This window comes from Pteropus medius, unplaced genomic scaffold (assembly GCF_902729225.1).
Source record: "Pteropus medius unplaced genomic scaffold, Ma_sr-lr_union100, whole genome shotgun sequence".
In the NCBI taxonomy this organism is placed as follows: Eukaryota; Metazoa; Chordata; class Mammalia; order Chiroptera; family Pteropodidae; genus Pteropus; species Pteropus medius.
This window is the reverse complement of record NW_024342647.1, coordinates 7319287-7344037: the sequence shown is the minus strand read 5'-3', so window position 1 is coordinate 7344037 and position 24751 is coordinate 7319287. Positions and strand designations below refer to the sequence as shown.

Sequence of the window (24751 nt, the reverse complement as noted above, 5' to 3'; positions counted from 1 at the left end):
CCACTACTGTTGGCCACCTCAGGCGGAACTGCCTCGGCTTTGCTGCACCCAAACCATTACTCCACACAAACATCTGGAGAACCAGCCTCACTGGTTCGCCCACTGAGCCGGTGTCTCTGGCCAGCCTCGTCTTCCTGCAGGAACAATCCAGTTCCTTATTCCTCTCCTGGGCACCGCTCATTTTAGCATCTGGGTGAAAGTGCCTCACGGCAACTTCCTATTTGCTTAACAAAACTGCTTCTGCTGAGAGGAAAAGCAAAGCTCTGAAAAGACAACCTTGTCAGGGGGAAAGGGAGGACAGAGAGCCCGGGCTCTCTGATGAAAAGTTCTTGTGCAGGAAAGATTCCTGGGTCTGTCTAGGGATGGGAACTCTGGATGACCCACAAAAATGAAGAGTCAGAACTATAGCTCTGCCTGTGATGATCGCCCAAGCTTCGCTTTGGGAAATATTTTCAGCTTATCATTTTCACAACACAATCCAGGCCTGGCACCGAGGAATATAAAAGTGCACGCGTCTCATTAGGCAAACTTGTCTCCAGTTGCCTAAGGTCTACTCGGGAAGAAACTGAACCTGCTTGGACAGTAAGGTGAGATGTTCCAAGTGCTTTCACTTCGCTCTCGAGCCCCGTGATGAGCGCATTTTGAGGTGGAACTGGAGAGCAAGTCCAACTGGAATGTGAGATCAGGCTTCATTGAAGAAATACCACGAAGGTGACGCTTCAAAGATGACAGAAGCGGGACATGTAATGATGGGGGAGAGGGCGCTCTAGAGTGACAGTACATGCAAGTGACAGAAGTGAGAAAACACCGAGACTCACCGCAGGAATAGCTCACAGGCCATAACGCTCACAGAGGCATAGAGAGAGAACTTCCGCTGGCAGACTACTTGGGTGGGGGGTAGAAGATGAGAAGCTGGGACTCGTCCTGAAGGCCAGGTTTTCTGCGGTCCATTGAACTCATGCCCTCTTTTGGAAAATAGAAACACCTTGTGCTTCCTCTAACTATAAGACAGTTACGGAGCAAGACTTCCAGAGTTTGAATACTGCATCTAACACTTACTAGACGAGTGACTTTGGGCTTCTCTATGCCTCAGCTTCTTTTTCTAGATAATACTATCCACCTTACAAGGCTGTTATGAGGTTAAATAAGATAGAATGCATAAAACACTTGGCACCTGGCATATATGAAGCATTCAACAAATGCTTGTTAGTTCTGATCAGTATCGATATTACAAATCAACGTTCACAAAAGATAACTTATCAGCTGCATAGTTCCTCAGGTCAGAATATTTTATTAAGCTTTATTCCACGACTCATAAAAAGGGGTTACTTTTTTGTTTTCCAAATATAAAACTATTATAATTAAATGTGTTCTTTCAAACTTCATGCTACTCCACCTCAGATTTCACTAAAGATCAGAGATGAGTCAACAACATAATACACTGTCATGAGATCACCCCCGGCACCCTGGCACCAGGAAGGGCAGTGGCTGTAACACCAGAAGGTAGAGGATGGCTCAGACCAGCCTGGTAAACATAGAACTGACAGATGTGGCAATTGACCACACGTGAGATATAGGATATAGAAAATCACGGGAGAGCCTGACATTTGTAGTCTGGATGTCTAGGGTGGCAAAAGTCCACTGCAGGGCTCAGGATAAAGGACAGGTCCACAGGCTAGACAAAAGAGAGAGCTGCGCCCATGGGAAGGGTGAGAACTTCCCCACACGTGAGGCTGCTAAACCAGCTCAACGACGATAACACAAACAACCCGATTTCAAAATGAGCAAAGGACTTGAATAGACATCTCCACAGAAGCTGTGGAGATGCTCCACATCACTGGCCAACAAGCACATGAAGGATGGCTATGAGGATGGCTATTATTAAAAAAAATAATAAAATAAATAAATAAATGTGGGCGAGGACGTGGGAAAACTGGAACCCTTATATACTGTAGGTGGAAATGTAAAAAGGAACAGCCAACTGTCAAAACCAGAATATTAAATATTAAAAATATAATTTCCATATAATCTAACAATTCCACTTATGGGTATACACACAGAAGAACAGGAAGCAGGGTCTCAACTGTGTATTTGTTCATAGCAGCATTATGCACGATAGTCAAAAGGTGGAAGCAACTCAAGTGTTTATCCACAGGTGAATGAACAAAATATAGTATATACATACAATAAATTATTACTCAGCCTTAAAAAGGAAGGAAATTCTGACACAAGCTACAACATGGAGGAACCGTGAGGACGTTATTCTAATGGAAATAAGCCGGTTACAAAAAGACGAATATTGTATGATTCCACTTGTATAAGCTACTTAACTTTGCTAAACTGTACAGTTTAAAATAGTTAAGACGTTATGTGTATTTTGCCACCATTAAAAGAATTTTAAATATATGGGAGAATAATATATATGAGGAAAGAAGGGTCATCAGGTAGAACTCATGGAAAAGCCTACATTTATAGGGTTAATAAAGGAATCAGCACAGGTCACTAAGAAAATGGGCAGAGAAGCAGGAAGTGAGGCAGAGAGGACAGGGCCACAGAAGCGTAAGAAGGAGGCGGGGGAAGGGCTTAACTGGAGAGAATGAGAGGAATTGGGATGGGCTGTCTGACTCCACCAGCTGCGGAATCTGCCCAGCTTTATGAAGAGGACGGCTGCTGACATCGGACACTCAGAATCACATTTTTCTTGCTTTTGTTCCTTTTTGGATGGTAGTTTTGTGACAATCAGTTCACGGACCAGAAACATCCCGTATTCCTTCTTATCTCCATGTTTTAATTTTTTGACTGAGGGATTGTTATGCTGACTCGTGTCTGAAGGACGTCGAGACAGCAATATCCAATGCTCATGGTGGGGTGTTGCTTGCCACAAGATACCAAGAAGGAAAACAACATCGCCAGATAAGACCTCAAAAGACAAAAAGGTCTAAATAGAGAACAGGACTGCATTTTTCGCATCAGCTCCCCTATCACTCCTGAGAATATCTATTACCGAATATGGGCTGTTGGAGTGATAAAACGAGGGTAATATATGATGAGATTAAGCATTTTTGTGTGTTGGGACACAGGATGGTAATGTAAATTCTCTCAATATTCATTTAAAAATGTATTAGTGAGCTCTTTCCATGGACCAGGCATTCCTAGGTCCTACAATATAAATCTCTACTTCAGTGTCCTTATTAGAGCTAGGCTGGAGATGTCACATTATCTGCTCCCATAATGAGGGTGGATTTTAAAAAGTCCCAGGGCACTTTTTATGTCTTTTTTTGTGACCAGCTTATTTCCATTAGCATAATGTCCTCACGGTTCCTCCATGTTGTAGCTTGTGTCAGAATTTCCTTCCTTTTTAAGGCTGAATAATAATTCATTGTATGTATATACCATATTCTGTTCATTCACCTGTGGATAAACACTTGAGTTGCTTCCACCTTTTGACTATCGTGCATAATGCTGCTATGAACACGGGTGTACAAATACACACGGGGAAGATGGGGTTCATGGCTGCTATGGGACAGGTGCCAGGGCTAGTGACAGAAGCAATTCAAGACGGTGGTCTTCTCAGCCATACGCTGCTGGGGAGAAGGTGGGGCAGAGCTTCCTAGCGGGTGCTGTGTGAATGGCAGCGACGCTGACGGCCCCGGCCTCTGGGAAGCCAGGGTTCCAGGCGTCTGACCTCGAGCTTCAAGCAACCTGGTCTGTTTATCCCAGCGTGTCATACAAATCTTTTCATGTCCTATGTGAGCTGCGAGATGAAAAAAAGTTGAGAAAACACTGAGATAGAGTCCAGATGGAAATGAACTGGGCAAATAGGAAGTCATTGGTGGCCTGAAAAAAAAATGCTTTTTGTTTGTTTGTCTTTTTTAATAGATAAGAAACACACTTCAGAGACTGGCAGGTGAGAAGGGAAAAGAAAGGGCAGAAAATGTGTCAAGAACAGAGAAGCCATGAGCTCACCGGCATGAAAGCTGAAAGGAGCTAGCAGACACAGACACTGAAGACCCACGGGAAGGTCCATGTTCTCCCTCAGTCCCTCTAGTGTTCGTCTACACATGCTTACAAAAGCCAGACCCCTCCCCTCACACACACACNTTTTTACCTTTTGAAGATAATCGTTAAGATTTTTATAAAGCATTCTCTCTTGGCATCCCTTCTTTGTTCTTTTTTGAATTAGCAACATTTGAACATATAAGCATTAAAAAGAGTCAAATGCAGAATTAACCCTCCAAGTTCCCTCCAGAGTTTACCCTCATGTTCACATTAGGGTATGTATGCTTCCCATCTCATCTTAAATGCAATTCCTCGGCCCCTCTTTGTTTCTAGAAATAGCTTCGATGCCCTCCCTAGCTTCTAAGGAAGGTCAAATTCTAAGGTTCACACATGTCTGTGGTCCTAACAGATCCAGCAGAAGGCAGGCAGCCCCCAACTGAGAGCCTTTAACTTCTCTCACTTCAAAATTAATATGAAGTGTACACAATCCAAAGCTCCGTCTCCCTGAGAAGGAATTACTTCAGGGTCTGCTGAGTCTCTTCAACCTAAAAACAAATCAAAACTTTAAATTCTACGATGCTAAACATTTTCCCTCAGCTGGACAGACCTCATCACCGACCACCTCAGTACACACTGACGAACTGCATGCTCAGGGCTCCCAGAGCAACAGCTGGAGCCGCAGGACTCACTACTTTGTCCTAAGAACAGCCACTCCTACGTGAGACTCGCAGTGAGGGTCACAGACACCTGCAAGGCCATTTCCTTCTTCTGGGTTATGGAAAATTGATTAGATTTGATACTACTCCATGGCTTCCCCAAAACAACCTTCCCTCACTCTTCAGAACAACTTTTCAAGATTCTACCTCAAAACGAGGTAAGCCCCCAGACCTGAGGCCCTTCCCCGCACGAACTCCCCAGCCTTCAGCTGGAACCCTCTCCTTTCCCACCTCTCTGCGATGGACCTGTGAACAACCTTGCTCTCACTATCAGTTACTAACAGTAGAACTCGTTAAGCCCTTGGGGTAAAACCAGCTGACACACTTCCTGGTACCCTGGTTTTTATCTCACCAACAGCAGCTCTGGAAAGCAGAGCCCAAAACCTCATAAAACAAAGCGCGGCAAAACCTTAAACTATTCATTTCCTAGATGTCTCTCTACCTGCTAATGGGTGGTCAGGGAGGACAGGCGGTTGGGAGGAGCAGGAAAGCAGGGGAAGCTTTAGGACACAAAGGAACAATACTCGAAACAGTGTTGAAATCTGTTTCGACATCAAAAATCACAAGTGACAACAAACCCAGAAAACACAGTTTGCATTTGGCATTCCTACTTGAGACAACTAGGGCTAGCATGGAAAGCAGAGGCTCCGTCGAGGGAGCGCCTGTTACTGCATCTGATGCTACGTGGATCTTTATGTCCTGAAAACAATCATGTGTTGAACCCCACGAAGGCTCATGAACAAACCAGTCCAAATCCAGGGGGCAGAGCTGGGATTTGACGCCAGGCCCATCTGATTCTGAATTCTGTGCTCTTTCTCCCAAACCACGGTCGACTTGGACAGGTTGCCGAATGAGCCCACCTCTGCCCACCAAAGGAGCTGCTGCCCCAGATCCAAAACTGGTGGTACGATTTCTGTTAGCTCACGCTCACTGGTACACCATCCAGACAGCCTCTGTTTTGTTGTTAAACATCACAACTGCTAAGCGGGTAGCAAGAATAACTTTGTCATGGCTCAGTATCCCACCAGAAAGAAGGCAGGCAAAGACTGCCAACCTATGGCCTGCTAAGAGAATGTAGCTGTGTCTAAAACCTACTGGTTCCTCCCATGATATGGAAAGAAACCTCCCCTCTTCTAAGAAGTCCTGTGGCCAAGAGAATGAGTCATATGGGTCAGTGATGCTCTCGGGAAGTGAGATCAGCAGCAGCAGGAAGATTTCAACACCCACTGGTAGGAGAAGAGAAGACACCCTGGCTAGGAACGAAGGGAAAGCATGAGGCGGGAGACCCTGCAACCAGAACTCGGGAGCCAGAACCAGCTGTTCCCTCTGCTCCATCTGCTCCAAGGCGGATGTGAACTTCCCGGCCAAGGCAAAATCAAGATTTCATTTGGCCTATTATTCAAATCTTCAGCTCCTGTCTTTGTAAAAGAACTGTTCCACATAGGGCTGAACATATATTAAATGACAAAATCAACCTCTGAGAAAGCTTGTATTTAGTGCTGATCAAGTACAAATGCTGACAGGACTATTAGACTGACATCGTTTAAATACAGGATCCTCAGCTTCTAAATTAGGCCAGGGGCAGAACTTGCCATCTTTCCTTTCTTCCCTAGCCAGGAAAAGCAACTTCTCTATTTATATTTGAGAGCTAAATTTTGAGAATGAAAATTTGAAATATGTAAACACAGCTTTCCATGTCATTCCTTGAAATGAGACTGAGACGAGGGCTCAGCAGATGGCACCATGTTCCAAAATCTCACAAGGACAACCAGACTAGTCAATGGGACAGGCAGCTGGGAGACAGAGGGCGGCCTTGCACACAGCTGCATTTCTGGTATGTCCTCCCTTGTGACACATAGAAGAGAGCTGACAGCCTGTGGACGAAAGGGAGGGTACCTAGCTCTCCGACCAAGCCCCAGCTACATATACTGGGCCAATGACAAGAGTCCCAATCTTTATCATCTGACTTCCTGTAAGATGCATGCAGCCTTCACCCTCTTGTGTAGACCACTGTGGGTGACACGGGAAGCAATGAGATAAACATATTGGATATTGGATAAAGACCTTTGGCATCAAGAAAACTGCGCAATTTATGAGCTGCTTCGAGCCTTGTTTCCTCACCCATGAAATGAGGAAAGAACACTGCCTTCCCTCTGGGCCTCAGATGACTGCTGTGGTGATCACGCAGTGCCATTAATATAAAAAACTACTATATAGAGTGAATGTGTGCCATTTCTGAGGTTTGAGTTTCAAATGCCCAAAGCTAGTTCCTTTCCAGGTATATTTCAGCACAGAAGCAGCACTGAGGACCAAGACAGAGGAATAAAACCAAACAAACAGTTCTGATGTCAAACTTCTTCCCTGAAACTGGGGACCCCACTACTTGCCTTTCTAATAACATTCTCTACCCTACGCCTTTTTGGAAAACAAATACACCTCCCAATTATAAACAAAAAGGAGCAGAGTAACATAACGGTGGCTGGCAAGGTTCTAAAGTCAGACCGCAGGCTGTGCTCTGGGCTCCATCACTTGCTAGCTGTGTGACCTTGGGCCTCAGTTGGCTCATCTCCCACATGAGAATAATGATGGTTCCCGAACCACATGATTGTTGTATGAAATAAACGAGATGACGTAAAGTGCTTAGCCCATTGTTAGCACTTGCACGTTGGCTATTATTACTCTCATTTTTAATCTTGGCTGTCTGGGGGAAGAGAGAGGCAACGAATGGGAGTGACAAATACAACAGAAGCATCTTTACATTCGCGATCCTCTATCTAGACCCAGAGCACTGGAGCTGGAAGGCATCATAAACAAGCTAGATCAAGCGCTTTATGGTACAGGCCCATTTTTTATTGGCTTTTTCCCCCCGAACCAACCAAGCTGTAGTCCTACTGTGCACAACCAATATGCAACTTGCTCCACATGCAACTCTCCATGCTAGTTTGACGACAGTCACCTCGAGCGTTCAACAAATGTCAAATTGCTATCAAGCGCTTCCGTTCAACGTCTATACTTTTCCCACCGTGGATCAGTAACAGTGTGTGTGACCAGCCCACAAACTATACTTTTGATTTACACGCTTCTTCCCCTTTCTCCTGACCCCATTTTATAGAGAGAGGAACCGCCTATGAATGGCAGAGCTGAAGTCTTAAAAACAAACAAGCCAACAGGAAACAGCAGAAAACTCAACCCCAAGTGCACATTAGGAGCACCAAGAATAACACAGGAAAGAGAGCAAAGAGAGGGCAGTGGAAGCATCGACACCGCCCTGAATCGAGGGATAAGATTCACTGGGCAGGGCGACCGCAGCCTGCAGCCCACCACTCCCTGGGGGGCGTCCCTGACCTTGGGGCGGTCTTCCTTTCTCAGAGCCACAGCTTCCAGTTTGGCTTCGTACTCTGCTTGCACTTGGTCCCTCTTCTTCAATACGCTCTGTGGGAGGCAGAAAGAGGAAGCATGTAAAACAGTTCGCAAAGGAGCATCCAAGCCCCAGGCCCATTCTTTATCCTATCCTTCCCCAAATCATGGCCCCCAGGCCCAGCCATGGGCTCCCAGGACACCTTGGCTACTTTGTGACATGTGACATGGACTCTGGAAGAAGCAGAGTTTTGTTGTTGTGGTTGTTTGTTGGAAAGGGCAAACTTTATTAATTCACGCAAACATTTTCCAACTTAGGAAGAGAGAGGGCAGAGCTGGTAGAAAGGCTATCTAAGAAATGAGCTGGGGTGAGAAAGACGTTTAAGACTTAGTCCTAAACCAACTCCGGGAGGAAATACAGTAACAATTTATAGAAACATCTTTACCACATTTGAACAAAACACAATGTTATCCAAAATTTTCAAACTCATTTTTCACTTTAGGGCGAGTTAAGGAGGGAAGGAGAACCATTCTCAGAGGCTGAGCTTTCTAGTGGGATAGCTCAGCCTGGCTGGGAAAGTGACGGAATTCCAGGGAGGGCAAGTGGGGTGGGCGGTGCCCATCCACGGCCGTGGTGATGACAGGGCTCTTGGCTTCCCCGTGTGCGGAGAGAACTTAGCTGTGCCAAAATGTGAAGGCTGGCAGGTGACAACATAGGACATTCTCTGAACTGTTAACGGAAAAGTCTAAGCCCAGAGAGTTCCTGACTCATTAATTCGCTGAGTCAATCCTTGGCAGGCTGATTTTCTCATTGATCTGTTAGCTGTTTAATTGTCCTCCACTCTAGGCCAGGTATACAGAGAACACTCCCTACCTGAGGGGCTCCGTGGAGGGAGGAGGTACAGACACATGGTAAAGCTGCAGGTGCTAAATGAACTGAGCATGCATCCAGAATCCCTGTGACCATGTCGCGAGCCTGCCTGAGTGAGCATTAAACGGGCTCAGAGAGAGCCAGCCTGGGTGACGAACCAAATGCCCAGGGCGCAAAGTTGAAGAAGACACTCACTCTTGGGCCTGTGCAAGTACAAGGTCAGCTCCTGAGCGTGTCTCCCTAAACCACCTAGTCCTGGCTCTGCTGCGGCGATGCCACCAGGTGGAATAGAAAAGCTTACAGCTGACATTCTAGAAGAGCATGTTTCATCCAAGGGTTTCCTTGTTCTTCTTTTAGTAGAATTACAAACGGCAAACCACGAGTGGTAAGAATTTTTCTTTCCCACCAACTCAGAAGTCACGCAGGGCTATAGAAGCTTCTAATCTTCCTCTTTTCCCATAGCGACCTTCCGGCAGAGCATGAAGTCAGGAGGGTAGGAGCCGTTTCCTGGCCAAGCGGTGGGCATCTTGTGTCCCCGACAACGTGCTGAAAGGTGATGAGTGACTGAATAGTTGAGAGAACTCTGGGGACAACCTTCTAATGGAATGTGTCAACACAGGGAACCTTGAGTCTTCCCGTAAAGAATTTACTTCAAGCGGTGCTTTACCATGAGAAGAACATGAGGTGAAACTCGCAATAGCTTATTTTTCATTGTTTGCCACACATCTGTCTCCTAAGTGCTCGCGAGTCCCCTCCCCACGCTTTGAGCAGGGTGGTTTCCGGTGCTGCTGGACAGGACTTTCTGCTGTGGGCAGGTTCCATACAGGAGCCACTAGCCCTACGTGCCAACTGAGCCCTTGAAATACGGCTAGTGTGAGTGAGGAACTGGATTTAAATTTGTATTTAATTTTAATGAATTTGGATTAAAACTTAAATAGCCACCTGTGACTAGTGGCTGTCATACTGGACAGCACAGATCTGGGTAAAACAAACAAAAAACCCCAGGGGTCCTTTCTGGCCTTCATAGAGCCCAGAAAATATTCTAAATCTACTAGTCTGGCACCAGCAGTTGTAAAAATCATAATCTCCACCCTAGAGAAATAAACGCCCGATACTATCCTTAGGGACATGAATGTGGGTCACCAGGGGAAATGAGACATAGGAAGGGAGGCCACTGGACTCCTTATCACTGCCACGTACGCCCTTCATAGGATGCCTCATATCCAGACAAGGAACGGGAATGTGGGTGAGTTGTCCCAGCAACATACACTCTGCCAGTGTGGCAAGAACTGCTGAGATAGCCAAGGCCCCCAGGCAGGAAGGGATGGAGAGAGAGGTGTCAGCTCCACGCAGCTGAAACAGCCCCAGTGCATCTCCTCTACTACCCCCCAAAAAGGAGAGGGGGCCCCAAGATTAAGCCACATGCCCTCCCCCAGTCAGCCTGGGCCTTCCCTGGCCCAAAGGAGAGGTCGGCCCTCTGTCTCCTCGGCCACTGTTACCCTTGGCCTCGCCCACGGTGGCCGGATCGCTGCCTTCTCATGCAGGCTGACTGGAGGGTTTGTGCTAACATCTCCGCATCACTGGACAACAACAAAAGCTCACAACAACCCTGAATAAGTGAAAGGGTATTATCCCCATCTTATATACAAGAACACTGAGGTGCAGTGGAGGTTGAAGGCACACGGATGGTTAATACCACAGGGGTGACTCACTCGGGCTTTTCCTGCTACATTCCAGCATGGCCTGTGGTTTCCCAGTCTGACTGCAATTCGATCACAATAAATGTTGGGAAACACTTTTGGAATCAAGATAATCTGGTTAAGACTCCCATCCTTGTTGAGAGTACCTTTGCACATTGTTGGTGATGGTTTGAAAGGACTGGCCTCCCACCCCAAACAACATAGGCTCTGTTGATAAAACTGGCTGACCAGCCTGTGGCTGATGGGGCCTGAACCTGCAATGGGCTGAAAGGGCCAACAGACCAAGTCAGCACTGACAGAGACGAGCCCCCATCACTGAGTGGCAAGCAAAAGGTATTCATCATCTGAGCTTTATAGGGATCTCTGATTCTAGTGGGTACCAGAAATCAAAAAGGTCAAGTGCTTGGAGATAATTTCCTCATTATGCTTTGTACCTGTCTGCACCTCCTCTACATAGCCATCTTCACCCTGTTTCTGTCCTGCCTTAATATTTCTTCATTCATCTATCCAGGTGCTGGGAATACAGTAGAGAACAAAATCTGCAAAAGTCTTGCCTTCGTGGAGCTTGCATTCCAGAGGGGAGGCAGACAATACACAAGTAAAATATATTAATACATAGCACGTCAGGTAACGCTAGATGTTGGGGAGGAAAAGTGAAACAGGAATGGAGGATATAAAATGCCAAAGGTTTGGAAGATGGCGGAATTGTACGTAGGGTGGCCAGGGAGGGCCTCAATGACAAGGTGACTTTTCATTCAAGATGTGGAATAAATCTCTCTGGAACACTGTATTTTTTTTTAATATAGAGCATTCATCACGATTTCAAAATGGTCCTAGTAATATACAACTTTACTACCCTTCTTTTCCAATATGAACAGAAAAAATACTCAGTTTAACAAATAAATTGCAAAGAAAATAGATGGGGAGGGATTTTTAAAACGTTCAAAAACATATCAACTAACATATGGATTTTATCTGGATCCTGACTTGGGGGAAAAAAAATCTATAAAAATAATGTCTGAGAGAATTAAGGAAATCGAACACTAAATGGATATTCGAGAATACGAAGAAAATTTCTTTAGGTGTGATGATAATGTGGTTCTTTTTCTCTTTTAAAAGAATGCTTGTATATTAGAGATACATACTAAAATATTCTTATACAAACTGATATGATGTCTGGGGTTTGCTTTAAAACAATCCAGAGGGTGGAGGCTGGGAGCGGGTGGGAGCAGAGCTACAGAACAAGATGGACCATGAGCGGACAACTTTGGCGCTGGCTGATGGGTTCCTGGGGAATTGTTATGCCTTCGCTTTATTTTTGGATGTGTTTGATTTTCCCATCATAAAAGTTAATGAAAACATAATACTCATCATCCAAATGTTTATTATAAACGATGACAAAAGTACCTGGAAGTTGGATCACAGGTACATTCTGTGGTTTGGCTTTCGACATCTACACTGGATTCTTTCCCAGAAACTGCCACAATGGTCGGCATCAACAGGAAAGCTCAGTATTTACCTCTCCACCCCTGGAGCACACGCTCACATTTCCCCCTGGCGAGGCTGTGGACTCACAAACTTGTAGGGTTTGTAACAGTCCAAAAAGAGTCCCAGTGCAGAAGGTCAGCAGCTATCCCAAAGCCTGCTCAGGTCCAGAAGGATTTTAAGTTTTAAATCTTTTTGTAAGAGGGATATCTGGATGCAGGGTTGAGGAAGTATATGAAAATAGCAGGAACGGCTTAGCCCAGCATAGAGAACTGAGAACAGAATGGGTCATTCCCTAATACGCCAAGGGCTGACAGCCCAAAAGACCCCAGAGGAATCTGTGTAGAACACTGAATACTCAGTAATAAAGAAAGACACTCAAGGGAAAATAAAAATCAAACACCCAACATAGATTGCCCTGGGGCCTGTTTTTTGGTGGCCCTCTAGGAGAGCATTTTCCTACAGGCAGGAAAATGAGTCTGACTTGGTCCTGGTGACATCATTTCTGAGTAAATGATTGAATTTAGGTTGTTTCACTCAACGTGCTTCTTTTACACATTCATTTTATTGAAAACCGGACCACCTGTTAGTTAAATATTCTAGGGCAATATCAGGAATACAATGATACTGACATCACATATTTCCCCCCTAACTTTAAAAGATATTTGTTATGTCAAAATTAGAAAATACGAAAAGAAAATGTAGAGGTCGGGGAAAGGGCATCCATCTTTCAGGCACAACCGGTAACATATTATGTCTTCACTTCAAGTCTCTTCTCTTGAATGACTTCTTTGGTCCTCCCCATTTCTGTTTTCCTTCCTGGCACTTCTGTTATTGAATATTATAGTTTAGTCTTCTCATTTTCATATTTTTTTCTCTCCAATCCTCCACCTGTCTTTTCGTTTCTATTTATATGTGATTTCCTTAACTTTCTCTTCTAACTCTTTTATTGATTTATTTTGTTTTGTTCACTTCTATTATAGTCTTAATTTAAATCCATGAACTTTGTTCTCTGGATCTTTAAAAAATTCTTGTTTTATGGCTGTGATATCTCTTCTCTTTTTGAAGATATTAATGATTTTTTTCCCTGGAAATCTCCTTCTCCTTCAATGATGTTTCACTCAATATGCTTTTTCTTCTTTGTTTTTACTTGATATTCAAATTAGAATCATTCCTTAAATATTGGTGACTCTTGTATGCTCACTCATCCAAGAGGGAAACACTGAAAAACTGACTGAAAGCTCTTTGCACGTCAAGGGCTTGTTGATGATTCTCTATAAGGACTCTGCTGGGTCATTTCGCTGTGGTTCCCCCACTCCCTTCCAATATTAGCATCTCCTACTTAGTCTCTTCTCCTGGCGTGTTGAGATCTTCTAGAAAAGAAGATCTTCTAATCCCTGCAGAGACGACAGAAGGCTAAGAGCCAAACAGAGGAAAATAACTAAGAGTCTCAATATTCAGTAACCTTTAACTTAACATCCTAATTTTAGAATTTTAGCCCCAACCATCAACTGGCCTGGTATCTCTTGGCCCAGAAAACCTCTACTATATCCCCTCCAAAGACTATACCTCTAGTTCTGCCAGAGTGGAGAGGGAACAGTGGCCTTTGGGCGGGGAGAGAGAAAAGAATCAGAAGCTCAAACTGCTTCTTAAACAGACTACTGATGAATCGTTCTCATCAGCTCTATTTCCCCATAAGTCCCAGAACACTGGGTGCTGCCAATTCCTAACCTTTCGAATGGTTCTGCAGAGTAAACCAGGTGGCTTCTTACTTTTACCTCACGGTCACCTTAGTCCCCTGTCTCTTCTCGCCTCTAAATTTGTTTTCTAGTCCCCAACTGTCCTGCTATGGTTTCCCATCCTGTCACTCTTTGTCCTCGCAGGTTTCTATTTTTTTCAAAAAATCATTCTAGAGTCATTTTGGTGCAAGTTCATCAAGAAGGGGAAGTTTAAAAATGTATTCAGGCTGCCATGATTGAGAATCTGAGTTTTAATTTTTACACTTTGCTAATTTTTAAAAAAACATTTGAGATCATATACATTTTTACATCCCACTTCTTCATATTTTCAAGAAATTAGGGCCCCAATCTATAATCATTTTTGTTTAGGCTAAAGACTTCTCGATGAATCTTTGGAAAATATTTTTAGCTTTTGAAAGGCACCAGAACTGGTCAATCTAAAGCATAAACTAGTTATTTGACTTGTTGGCTCCCCCTTTTGGCCCCAGAACAGTGGGCAGGCTGAAGAAACCACCTCACAATTAAATTGGCATTTGAGCATCTCTAACTCAAAGACAAACTGTCGTTAATCTCAAATTTCTGTACCCACATCTGAGACCTCTAATCACAAATACCAATGACCTCCATATTATTAAACCTACTGGTCGCTGTTTATCACATTCCTTCTCCTGAAAACCTTTCTCTTGGCTTCACTGAGGGAATCTTGACTTTTTTATCCTACTGCACTGACCATTCCTTCTCAGTCTCCTTTTCTACTTGTTCCTCCTCTTAATTAGGTTCTAGACCATTAAACAGTGCCATGCCTCAGGGAGCAGTCCTCGACTACCTCAATCTCATCACTAGATGATATCCCCAACTTTCATAGATTTACACACCATCTATATGCAAAAGATTCCTAGATTTCCATTCCCATTCTGAACTAAACTCATCACCAGCTGCCATGACTAACTTTAATGACTAACAGGCATTTTAAACTCAACATGGCCAAAACACATGATTCCCAACTGCCCAATCTATTCTCCCAGATTTCTCCATCCCAAAAAACTGTACCACTGTCCATGCAGTTGTTGACGCTAAAACTCAGGAGTCACCCTCAATTTCTCCCTTGCTTACTTCACATTAATATAGCAGCAAGTCTGGATGGCTCCTCATCCAAAATCCACCCCCAATCCACCCACTTCTCCATCACCGGCATCTAAGCTCCACCATCTTAGTTATCTGCCCTTTGGCTTCCTGTGACAGTCTCCTAACTGGTCCCCCCACCTCCACTCTCGCTCTCTGCAACCCATTCCCCACACTGTGGCACTATCTGTCTTCTTAAAGTGGAAAATGTATCCTGTCATTCCTCCGCACAAAACCAAATAGCTTCCCTTTTATTCCTAAGAATAAAACCCAGACTCTTACCACCCATGGCCTGTAAGATACTACTTATGTCTCGGCCCTTGACTATGTCTTTGACCTCAACTCCTCCCACTTCCTCTCCTGCTCACTGGGCTCCGCTCGCACGGGCCTTTCTGACCTGTAAAGACACCAAGCTCATTTCTGCTTTAGAACCTTTGCATTGGCTGTTCCCTCTGCCTAAAATGCTCCGTCCTCTGATATTTGCACAGTCACTCCTATATGTCATACACATTTCCAACTGAAGCCACTTCCTCTGTGTAGCTTTTCCTTACCGCCCACTCTTCTCTCATCTCGCTCCAGCCATTCACTGACACCTCTGAGATAAGCATGCTCTTTGACTTGTCCATAAACGTGTGTCTTAAAAATAACAAGATACATGATATGCTATAGTTACACATCTGTAAATATTCCAAATTCACCACATTGTCAAATCCAATTAAATATTTGCTGACTACCTTCTAGGAAGAAGACAGGGTGGGCAATAAGATGGTCCTGCCCTAACCATCTTAAATAAAGCTTCTCCAGCTCTTGGCCTGGTCATAACGACATCCATATTTAAAAGGCATTGCCAGAAATTTGGTAAAAACTCTTAAGATATTCCCTTCCAGCCCGTCACTATCCTAATTCTGTTTTACACATACACCAGGTACAGGATGTGAAATCCCGTATAAGGGCTCACCTGCAGATGTCTACGGCATGTTTAACTTGAGTTCCAGGCCTGAGGGTAAATCTGGTACCCCTGCTTCCAGGCCTTGTTCACTCTCGCTCCACAGCATCCTTGGAATACACATCTTCAACCATCTTTCTGGTACTCGCTGTCCTCATTGTTCACTGAATATGGTCTATCTATTCCACATGGCCTGATAAAAGCCCTCATTTTTCTGTGCCTTCTCTCTACCTCCAAAGGGATCAGAATGTATCAACCACAATTGCACTTAAAGAAAGACAATTGAGACTCAGCCTTGAAAAGCAGTAACTGATCCGGTTTCCTTCTTGGCCAATGTAAAGAGACAGATTCAAAGTGACTAGTCATTAGAACCGTGGTCATGAGACACAGAAAAGATTTACCTATGGGGCTCTGTTTCTTCATCTATAAAATGAGCCAGTTAGGCAAGATGATCCCAAAGGGCTTTTCAACCTCGGAGAGGAGTCCCAACCTTAGCCGCATTAGGAGAGGGCTTCATTGATCTCCAGCATTTTCTTCATGCGCCCGACACTCTACTACTTCAAATTTCAAAGTCACAGGCCCGACTCCAAATGATGAGGACAAATACCCACCTTGGTTTACTCAAGGCCATCACAAAAGGAGTAGACTGACAAGATGTAGTCACACCAGTATCTCCTTACCAAAACAAAACCAGAACTCTCTCAGTCCTGAAGACCATTTGGTAGTTGTAAGAACGAGTTTCACAATCTGGCCTTCAGCAAGCTGAAGAGCAAAGTTTGTACCATTTATACCTTAAAAATCGGAAAGTTATTTTGGAAGTGGAATTATATGACTCTCACAGAGGAATATAGTTAATTCTTAACAAGCAGCAATGTCAAAAGGCATGGGATCCACTTAAGACACCTACCACTTTCCCAATGTCTTCAGTCCTGGCCACACAGACTCTGACAATCCCACATGCAGTCTTGGCTTTGCCATAAAATCACTCCTGCCTTGCCCAGACCACTATGCCAATATATTTCACTGATGGAAAAATGGGGAGCAGGAGGCCTCATTTCTTTCTAGCTAGTCTTAGCTCAGCTCACCATGTGGCAGAGCTATACTTTCAGAGGCTGCCAGTCAACACTTCCTCTGCCATGCCTCTCCCCAGACAACACTATGTACAATCCCATTCTCCAAGCTTGATTAACCTGATTAACATTTTTTCAGGCTCAGTAAACAAGAAACTTAATACATATGCCTCACACAAGGGGTAAAGAAGGAAAGCAAACAAGTGTTTCTTTGATGTGTAACTTCAATTACTCACACAAGTAATATTTTAACAAAGACACCAGATAAATCCTTGCCAAATGACAATTTAGAAGCCTTCTTCGGGTACAAATGCATATTAAGTACTAAGATACTTGCCACATGCAAGAACAAAGTAATATGTACTGTAATATACCAGGACCATGTATGTATCAGATTTTCAGTCAGGCTAGTTGTTAAGGGAGCATTTTTGATGAAGGGTGAGTCTATATAAAAGACAAATTTATTTTTGTTCACAAAAACAGATACTATTAACTTTATAAGTAAAGCAAAATATTCTGGTTTATTTTAAGCAAGTTGGGGTGCTTTTTTACTGAGATATAAATCATATATAACATTACATTAGTTTCAGGTACACGACATGATGTTTTGATACTTGTATATATTGTGAAATGATCACCAAGATAAGACTAGTTAACATCCATCATCACACATACGGTAGTTATTTTTTTTTTTCTTACGATGACAACTTTTAAGATCTATTCTTTTAGCAAATTTCAAATATAAAATACATTGTTAACTGAAGTTATCATCCTGTACACTGAATCCCATGACTTATTTTGTAACTGGAAGTTTGTACTTCTGACCCCCCCTTGCCCACTTTGCCCACCTCCCCAACCCCAGGATGCCTCGCTATACTTCTTTCAGTCACAGGATTAAATATACAATGAGCAGATCTCGATTTTAAAAAAATACAGTATAATAGAGGAGAATGAGTTACAAATGTAGAGTCAGAAGCCTTGGTTTTCAGCCTCGGTTCCAGTAATTACCAACAAAGCTGTCACAGGTTAATGATCTCATGTGCGAGTTTTACCCTTATCATCACTATCATTATTTCCACCTCACAGATAAGGAAATTTATACCATTTTCCAAGATCGCCATGAGATCTTGACCTGAACCTATCTTTGAAAGTGTTCTACTAACAGCTTAATAGAGTATATATGAGACAGGAATTCATTCTACCAGGAACAGGCTTCATTTCCATTGTCCACACTTTACCATGTATCAGGGGCCTTAAAACTTCATACCTGATAAAACGAGATGAAACAAGAGTGATGGGTATATGAGAGCTCGTCATACTATTCTCTCTGCTTTTGTATATGCTTGCAACTTTCCATAATAAAGTTTCTGTAACTAGTTGATTTATTAATTTTTTTCACTCCCCTTCTCAAGATATAGAATATTGTCATAGCACCATGATTTTTCTGGTTTTCCATTTTTTCAACCAAGGTTGACTGACAAGTTCCCCTCTAGAGAGTCATCAGTCCTACTCACAGAGGTCTCCTCTGGCAAGTAGGAAGGAGGCCACTTGAAGACCAGGATGTTCAATACTGAACCACATATCTTTTTCTTTTGGTCAGGAAAACTGACCCTTTTCTCTAACTGGTGTCACCACAGTAGTAGTCCCCTACAGCTAAGCTCTCCAATCAGTCTAAGTATAGGTAGGGGCAGTCTCTAGTGGGGCAGTTTCTACATTTGATCCTTATAACTTTTATTCTAAAATATTAACTATATGCTTTGGGTTGGTTCTCTGTTCACTACTTTTGCTTGTCTTTTTAATCTGAAGATGCATGTCCTTCAGCTTTGGGAGATTTTCTGGCATTATTTCTTTCATCATTTTCTTCTCTCAGTTTTCACTGTTCTCTCAATCAGAAATTCTTATCGATCAGATACTGAACCTCTGAAACTAATCCTCCCTCTATGTCTCTTCTCATTGTTGCACATTTTCAATACTTCTGTATTTTTCTTCTACTTTTCAACCACTTTTTTGTTTGTTTTACTTTTCGAGATTTCTTCATCATCTTCCAACTTTACAATTTTATTTCAGTGATCATGTTTTAACTTCCAATTGTTCTTTTTCCACAGTATCCTGTTCTTGTTTCGATTTTATACCCCTTTGAACTCTTAGTGAACACTAAGAATTTTTTCCAAACTATTTTTTTTTATTAATTCACATACTTGGTTTACCATGTGCTCTATTTATATGCTTATGACATCAGTCACATGTCTGATCCTGCTCACCTAGGAAGAGAAAAACCTGTACCACGTGCAAATAGGATATAATCAATTACTTTTTTTGCTAATGACTACAACAAAGAAAATACCTAAGTGCTCAAGAAGTGAGCCAGCTTACCTTCATGGAGTCTGAGTATAAAATATATTCCCTGAGCACAGGTAGAAAGTCTTCTGTCATGTCATCTGTCAGTTCTTCCAAGGCTGTGGAGCAGTTGCCAATGCAAGCTGACACCCCTTCCAGGGGTTCTGCCAGCTCTCCCTCTAATGCACTCCATGTGGAGTACACAGGGCCATATTCTCTCAGCTCTACAAGGTACTCTAAAGGGGGAAGAGAAATCAGTAAAATCTGGCTGGGCAGCAATCACTGGTACTAACTGACTCAACAACCACTGCAGCCAAGAGTTCTCTACATTAAGATGTCTTTCCTTGGCTACTAACTCACCTGAGCATGCTCTCCTTTAAACACAATACTGCTTATAACATATACAAATACATATACATACATATATACATACATATATGTTTAAATCTTGAAAAGATGATGTTACAGCTAAAATTGTAACATCAACTCCACCCCATACTGGGAATGCCATGCCTCTGAATAATGGAGACCACAATGCCTTCCGGGGAAAGTCACAGGCGCTGTATCCACCAACTATCTTCAAAAATAACCATTCTCCTACCCACACAGTGAAGCAGTACTTTAACAAACAATGGGGGCAGTTTCCTACAGGTTTAGGGGGATGTTTTTAAAAGACAAAAAATCAGTTACAATGGAAAAATAACAGAATTTTAGGAAACATTTGATATAGGAGATGTGTTCTTACATTGGCAGACTCACTCTCTCAGTCAGGAGTCACCCCAACACCTTACTCCCATCAGAATTTACTCCACGTGGTCCTTAGATGTGGATGGTACCTAAAGCTATCTCCCAAACCTGCAGGCCCCATGTGATACCATCAGTGGGTCAATGAGAATTAAAACACAGGGAACAACAAAAAAAGCTATTTCCCCCTATAAAGAAAATCTGGGCCATCATCTGTCACCAGGATGCTTGCCATGACAATGAAATGCTGTTGCCATTTTTTTTAGTAACCGATGGAGAGCAGCTACCGGAGAATCCTTTTCAACGTGCTTCACATCAAGTGCCAGCATGATCGTTAACATTTTGGGATACAGAAAAGCAAGTGGCCACAGGAGGGGTGGGGAGGAAGTGGTGGCGACAATCAGGAAGAATAAAGAAAGGCCTGGTAACTCTGAGTCGGAAATGTAGCAGGGCGGGGCATGTAAATCAATTTCAAGTCTGAAGGCTCATAGGATCCTAACTTTGGCAAACATGGGTCACCATGCTGTCCTTTTGAACCATCTTTCTACCGGAAAAGATACCTAAGTTTACTTTTTAAATTAACATTCCTACGAATGAAAGGAAGTTGAGCCAATGTCTCTACTTTTCAAGCTACGGTGAAGACAGAAGACAGTGGGAACGTCTAGAGGTGCAGACGTGGCTGTTTGCCCTGGGGAAAGCAAACACAATGCTGAAATGAAGGGCAAAAAAATGAAGCGCAAAATTATAGTCTGGTCACGACCACTTCCTCCCCTCCTTGCATTTATTTGTTTGTAAGTAAAATGGGGCCTGGTTCTGTCTCACTAGTTGATTCTGCTTAGTACATGTGAATGCCATTTCTGCAAATGTAGTCCCTCGGCATGTTACGATCTCAATAAAGAGCTCACCTATTTCTTCCTTGATGATCCGCTGGGCTATCCGATCTATGGTTCCCAGTTTGAGTGCAAATGTGTCTAAGTACTCTCCTATGGCTGCGAACTCAAGAGGCCGGCTCCTAAGTTTGTATCCTCCGGTGACGTGTTTGACCGACTCGCCCACTCTGGTCAGCAATGCCATCCCTTGCTTCTTGTAGGCGTTCAGGTCCTAAGGATGACACATGAATAAACAAACCTAGAGGGCTCGATCACTCACATGGGCCAGGACTCAGTAAACCAACTCCTTTAGGCAACTGCTTTTTGAAAATAGAGGACTCAGAAAATAAGGAGCTGAGTGAGAGGACCTAACCACATACCCGAAAGTGTGTCCTCTCTATGCCATCACAACCAGCAGGCTCCAATTCCTATGTGGTGACAACCTGATCTCTTTCAACAGAGCTGGACTCCTACCTTTCTTCTCAGGTTTACTCGCCTGAGCATGCTTTCTTTTAAACAGAACACTGTGTTTCCAACATAATTTTTTAATATTTCTGACCCAAAACGAAAATCCCTTTCTTTCTTGCAAAATATCCTAAGTTGTCTTTAGGAGCAAAATTCAAAAACTGAAATTCATTCCATTCATTTATTTATATCTCAACCGAAGCCAAATAAGGAAAGTAGAAAGTAGGGTGGGAAGCCAAAAACAGTAACAGAAAAACCAGTGTCAGAAAATTCATAGCAAGGGTAGATGCTGTAAACAACAAAACATTTACCCTGGACTTCTTGGTCTAGGCATAAATGGGAAATACATTGAGCTACATAATCCAGTGTATCTAAGTTAAAAAAGCATATTAGTCTGCCAGGTAAAACAAGCTTCTTCCTACTATTAAACGCTAAGAAGAATCTATAGTATCTTCAGGTTATCTTATGTCCCTTACTTTAATGGTGCATTTAAAAATGGTGTAACAGAAGATACAGGAGTCTGTTCCTTATATGCACCCTCAATACAAACAGAATGTTAACTCCTAGTCCTAGAAGGGCACGTCTACAGGGAGATAAGGAGACACGACACAAAGCCATTGCTTTCTGGTGGCTCAGCCTGATGTAGGGACAGGGCAGAGAACAGGGAATCATGGTTAACACAGCTATCCAACAGCCCCTCCCCAATTCAACACACAGTTGTAGGCTCAAATCTCCATATGTGTCAGAAGTGTAGACTCCTCCTCATTTGACTTCCTTCTCCTTCTTCATGCAGTCAGAACCTTTACTTTTGCTCTTGATTTCATCTTTTCCTCTTCACCATATCCCAACCAAGGCCCTTGCCCTATCAACCATCCCCTCTCCTGTCTGCATCTTCAACTTCTAATCCTTCATGTAAAATATACCCAAGGCTCACCCAGCTTAAAAACAGCAGAAGTCACCTCCAGCCCACTTCCTCCACCTCTCTTCTGCCTTTCAAAATCAAGCTGCCTGAGAAAATGTTCTAAAGATTCCATTTCCCCTTCTAACCTCATATGCTCTAGACAAAATATCTCCTTATAGGTACCAGGCTTTCCCGAGACCATAAAAAAAGCCTTGGACTTCTCGGAATTGCTTCCACAGACGATATTTTTTGGAGCAAACTGGGCTCATTGGACTGCATAAGCTCTACTTCAAGTAGAGCTTTGAAAGGGTACCCCCAATTAACCAACTTAACATGTTGAGTACAGTGATGCAGCAGTACCTATCTGATTGCTGCACCCATTCTGCCAAAGATGAAAAGGCTGATTTGAACATATTTGATACTGAGTGTCCCCTCCCTCTCTGCCAGAAACACTACTGGCTTCTTCTTTAAGACGCTTCTAATTTGGGATAAGATCCCGTCATCACAAGGAAGAGGAATGCTTCTGCATTTGCTGTGGCAGAACATGCGAGTGGGTAATTTAAGAACAAGACCGAGATATTCATGATGTATTAAAAGATGGGGGGCTGGGGAGAAAAAAAGATGTGGGGAGATGGGGAGTTGTTCTTTAATGGGTATAGTGTTTCGGTTTTGCAAGATGAAAAAGTTCTAGAGATTAGTTGTACAACAATGTAAATATACTTGACACTAACGAACTGCACGTTTTCTAATGGTTAAGACGGTAGATTTTATGTGTATTTAATCACAATTAAATAAAGAGTGGAGTACCTCGGGTTTCCTGGCCGGTTTTGCCAACAAAGAAGTGCAGAGAGAGGTCAGTGATTGACCAACTTGAGTTCGAATACATAGACTCTGGCAGCTGGGTAGGACCCAGATATTTCTCTGGCAAATGCTGGGAACATGTCCACCTGAAAGGAACTTGGCTGAGGGCAAGTAATGCTGAAGTACTCTTGGTCAGGCAGTGTGATACAGAGGGAAAGTGTGGCCTCAGGGGCCACGAAGGCCCAATTTCAAATCCTAGTGATGCCACCTGAATATGTACAAACTCCCTGAACTTCAATGTCGTCATCTGTAAATGGGGTTGTGAGGAAACACTCACAGGGTTCTTGTGAAGAACATACTTACCACGTACTCAATACATGTGTTTACCCTTCTGTGCCCACTGTTGGTCAATCTGGCCTCACCCAGTAAAATGCCAAGGAGTGTTGAAGGAAACACTTCTCTGTGCTTCTGGCAAGTGGAAATATTCTACCTTCCTCTGCTGCTACAAGGGGGTGTTTCTCCTGAATTCTAACATAGAAAGCATGCTAATGCAAACTTGCACCAAAAACAGAGCAGTTCGATGACACCCACTATAGTGGGCAATGCACAAAGGTGGCTCGTTAGAGATCAAAACAGCTTTTAAGAAAAAGCCCGAAGAATGCTAATTTGGGGGAAGAAATATGAAAAATTCTGTCCTTACCTTAGCAGTAAGGAAAACATTAAAGTGTTCATTGAAAGAGAGCACAGGATGATCTGTAATTCTTTTGAGGAATTTATCCAAAGCTTTTCTTCTGGTCTCCACAAACTCTTCTGAAAAACGATCTACCACACCTTTCACCACGAACTTCTCAGGAAGTGGCTATGAAGACAGGAAGAAAAATATTCAGAGTAATTGATAAAATGGTGCAAAGAAAAACCATCAGGCTAGCAAATCACTCCTACGATCCATCTGTCTGAGAACAGTGTTTCTTAATCAGTCAAACCTTTATTTGCTAGTCATCAATATAAACATTTTTGAAAAATAAAAATGGAATAAATCACGACTACCCTGTCAATGTTACAATGCAAGAAATAAAACACTAGAGCATAGTCTGTGGAACACAGAAAACAGTCAGTCAATGTTTATCCAGCAAATCCAACAGTATAGCTATCTTTACATTGCTTGATGCACAAGTGATATAATGAGAAAGTTAGGACAAGATAAGATAGCCTAAGGAAGGAAGGCGGACAACATCAACCACATAAATATGCGGTTACCCAGTTCAAGGGGTAAAAGAGCATGGCAGCTTGAGAAATAAGCACATTAGGCAAACCCATGTATCTAAGAAAAGACCTTTCCTAATCCATTTTTTTTTGTTCCTTTATGTTTACACTCAAAAGTTCTTAAAGATGCAACTTCCTTTACTCCCCTTCCTCAAAAGAATTTATCATATTTACTTTGAGCCCATATTGTGGGTAATTTCAAACTATCTAGCTACCAAAGGATCTCTAAGCTTTAACCTCTTTCTGTAGTAGCTCGATTAAATGCTTGATTTAAAGGCCTTCCTCAATACTGCCACCACGAGGAAAGAAGGTAGCTGCTAATGCACAATTTGAAATGTTCTAGTTATGAAATATTAAAAGAATATT

General features: G+C 43.0%; 1 protein-coding gene across 1 annotated transcript in view; it reads right to left on the bottom strand.

The window, feature by feature from the left end:
* The window catches only part of SNX30 (sorting nexin family member 30), a 90238-nt gene that overhangs the window by 9743 nt on the left and 55744 nt on the right, over positions 1-24751 (bottom strand). Inside the window, exons 4-7 of the mRNA XM_039866904.1 lie at positions 23823-23981; positions 20992-21187; positions 19379-19578; positions 8061-8147 (exon numbers count right to left, since the gene is read on the bottom strand). Of these exons, the coding sequence (XP_039722838.1) occupies positions 8061-8147; positions 19379-19578; positions 20992-21187; positions 23823-23981 (642 nt within the window). The remainder of the gene's footprint in view (positions 1-8060; positions 8148-19378; positions 19579-20991; positions 21188-23822; positions 23982-24751) is intronic.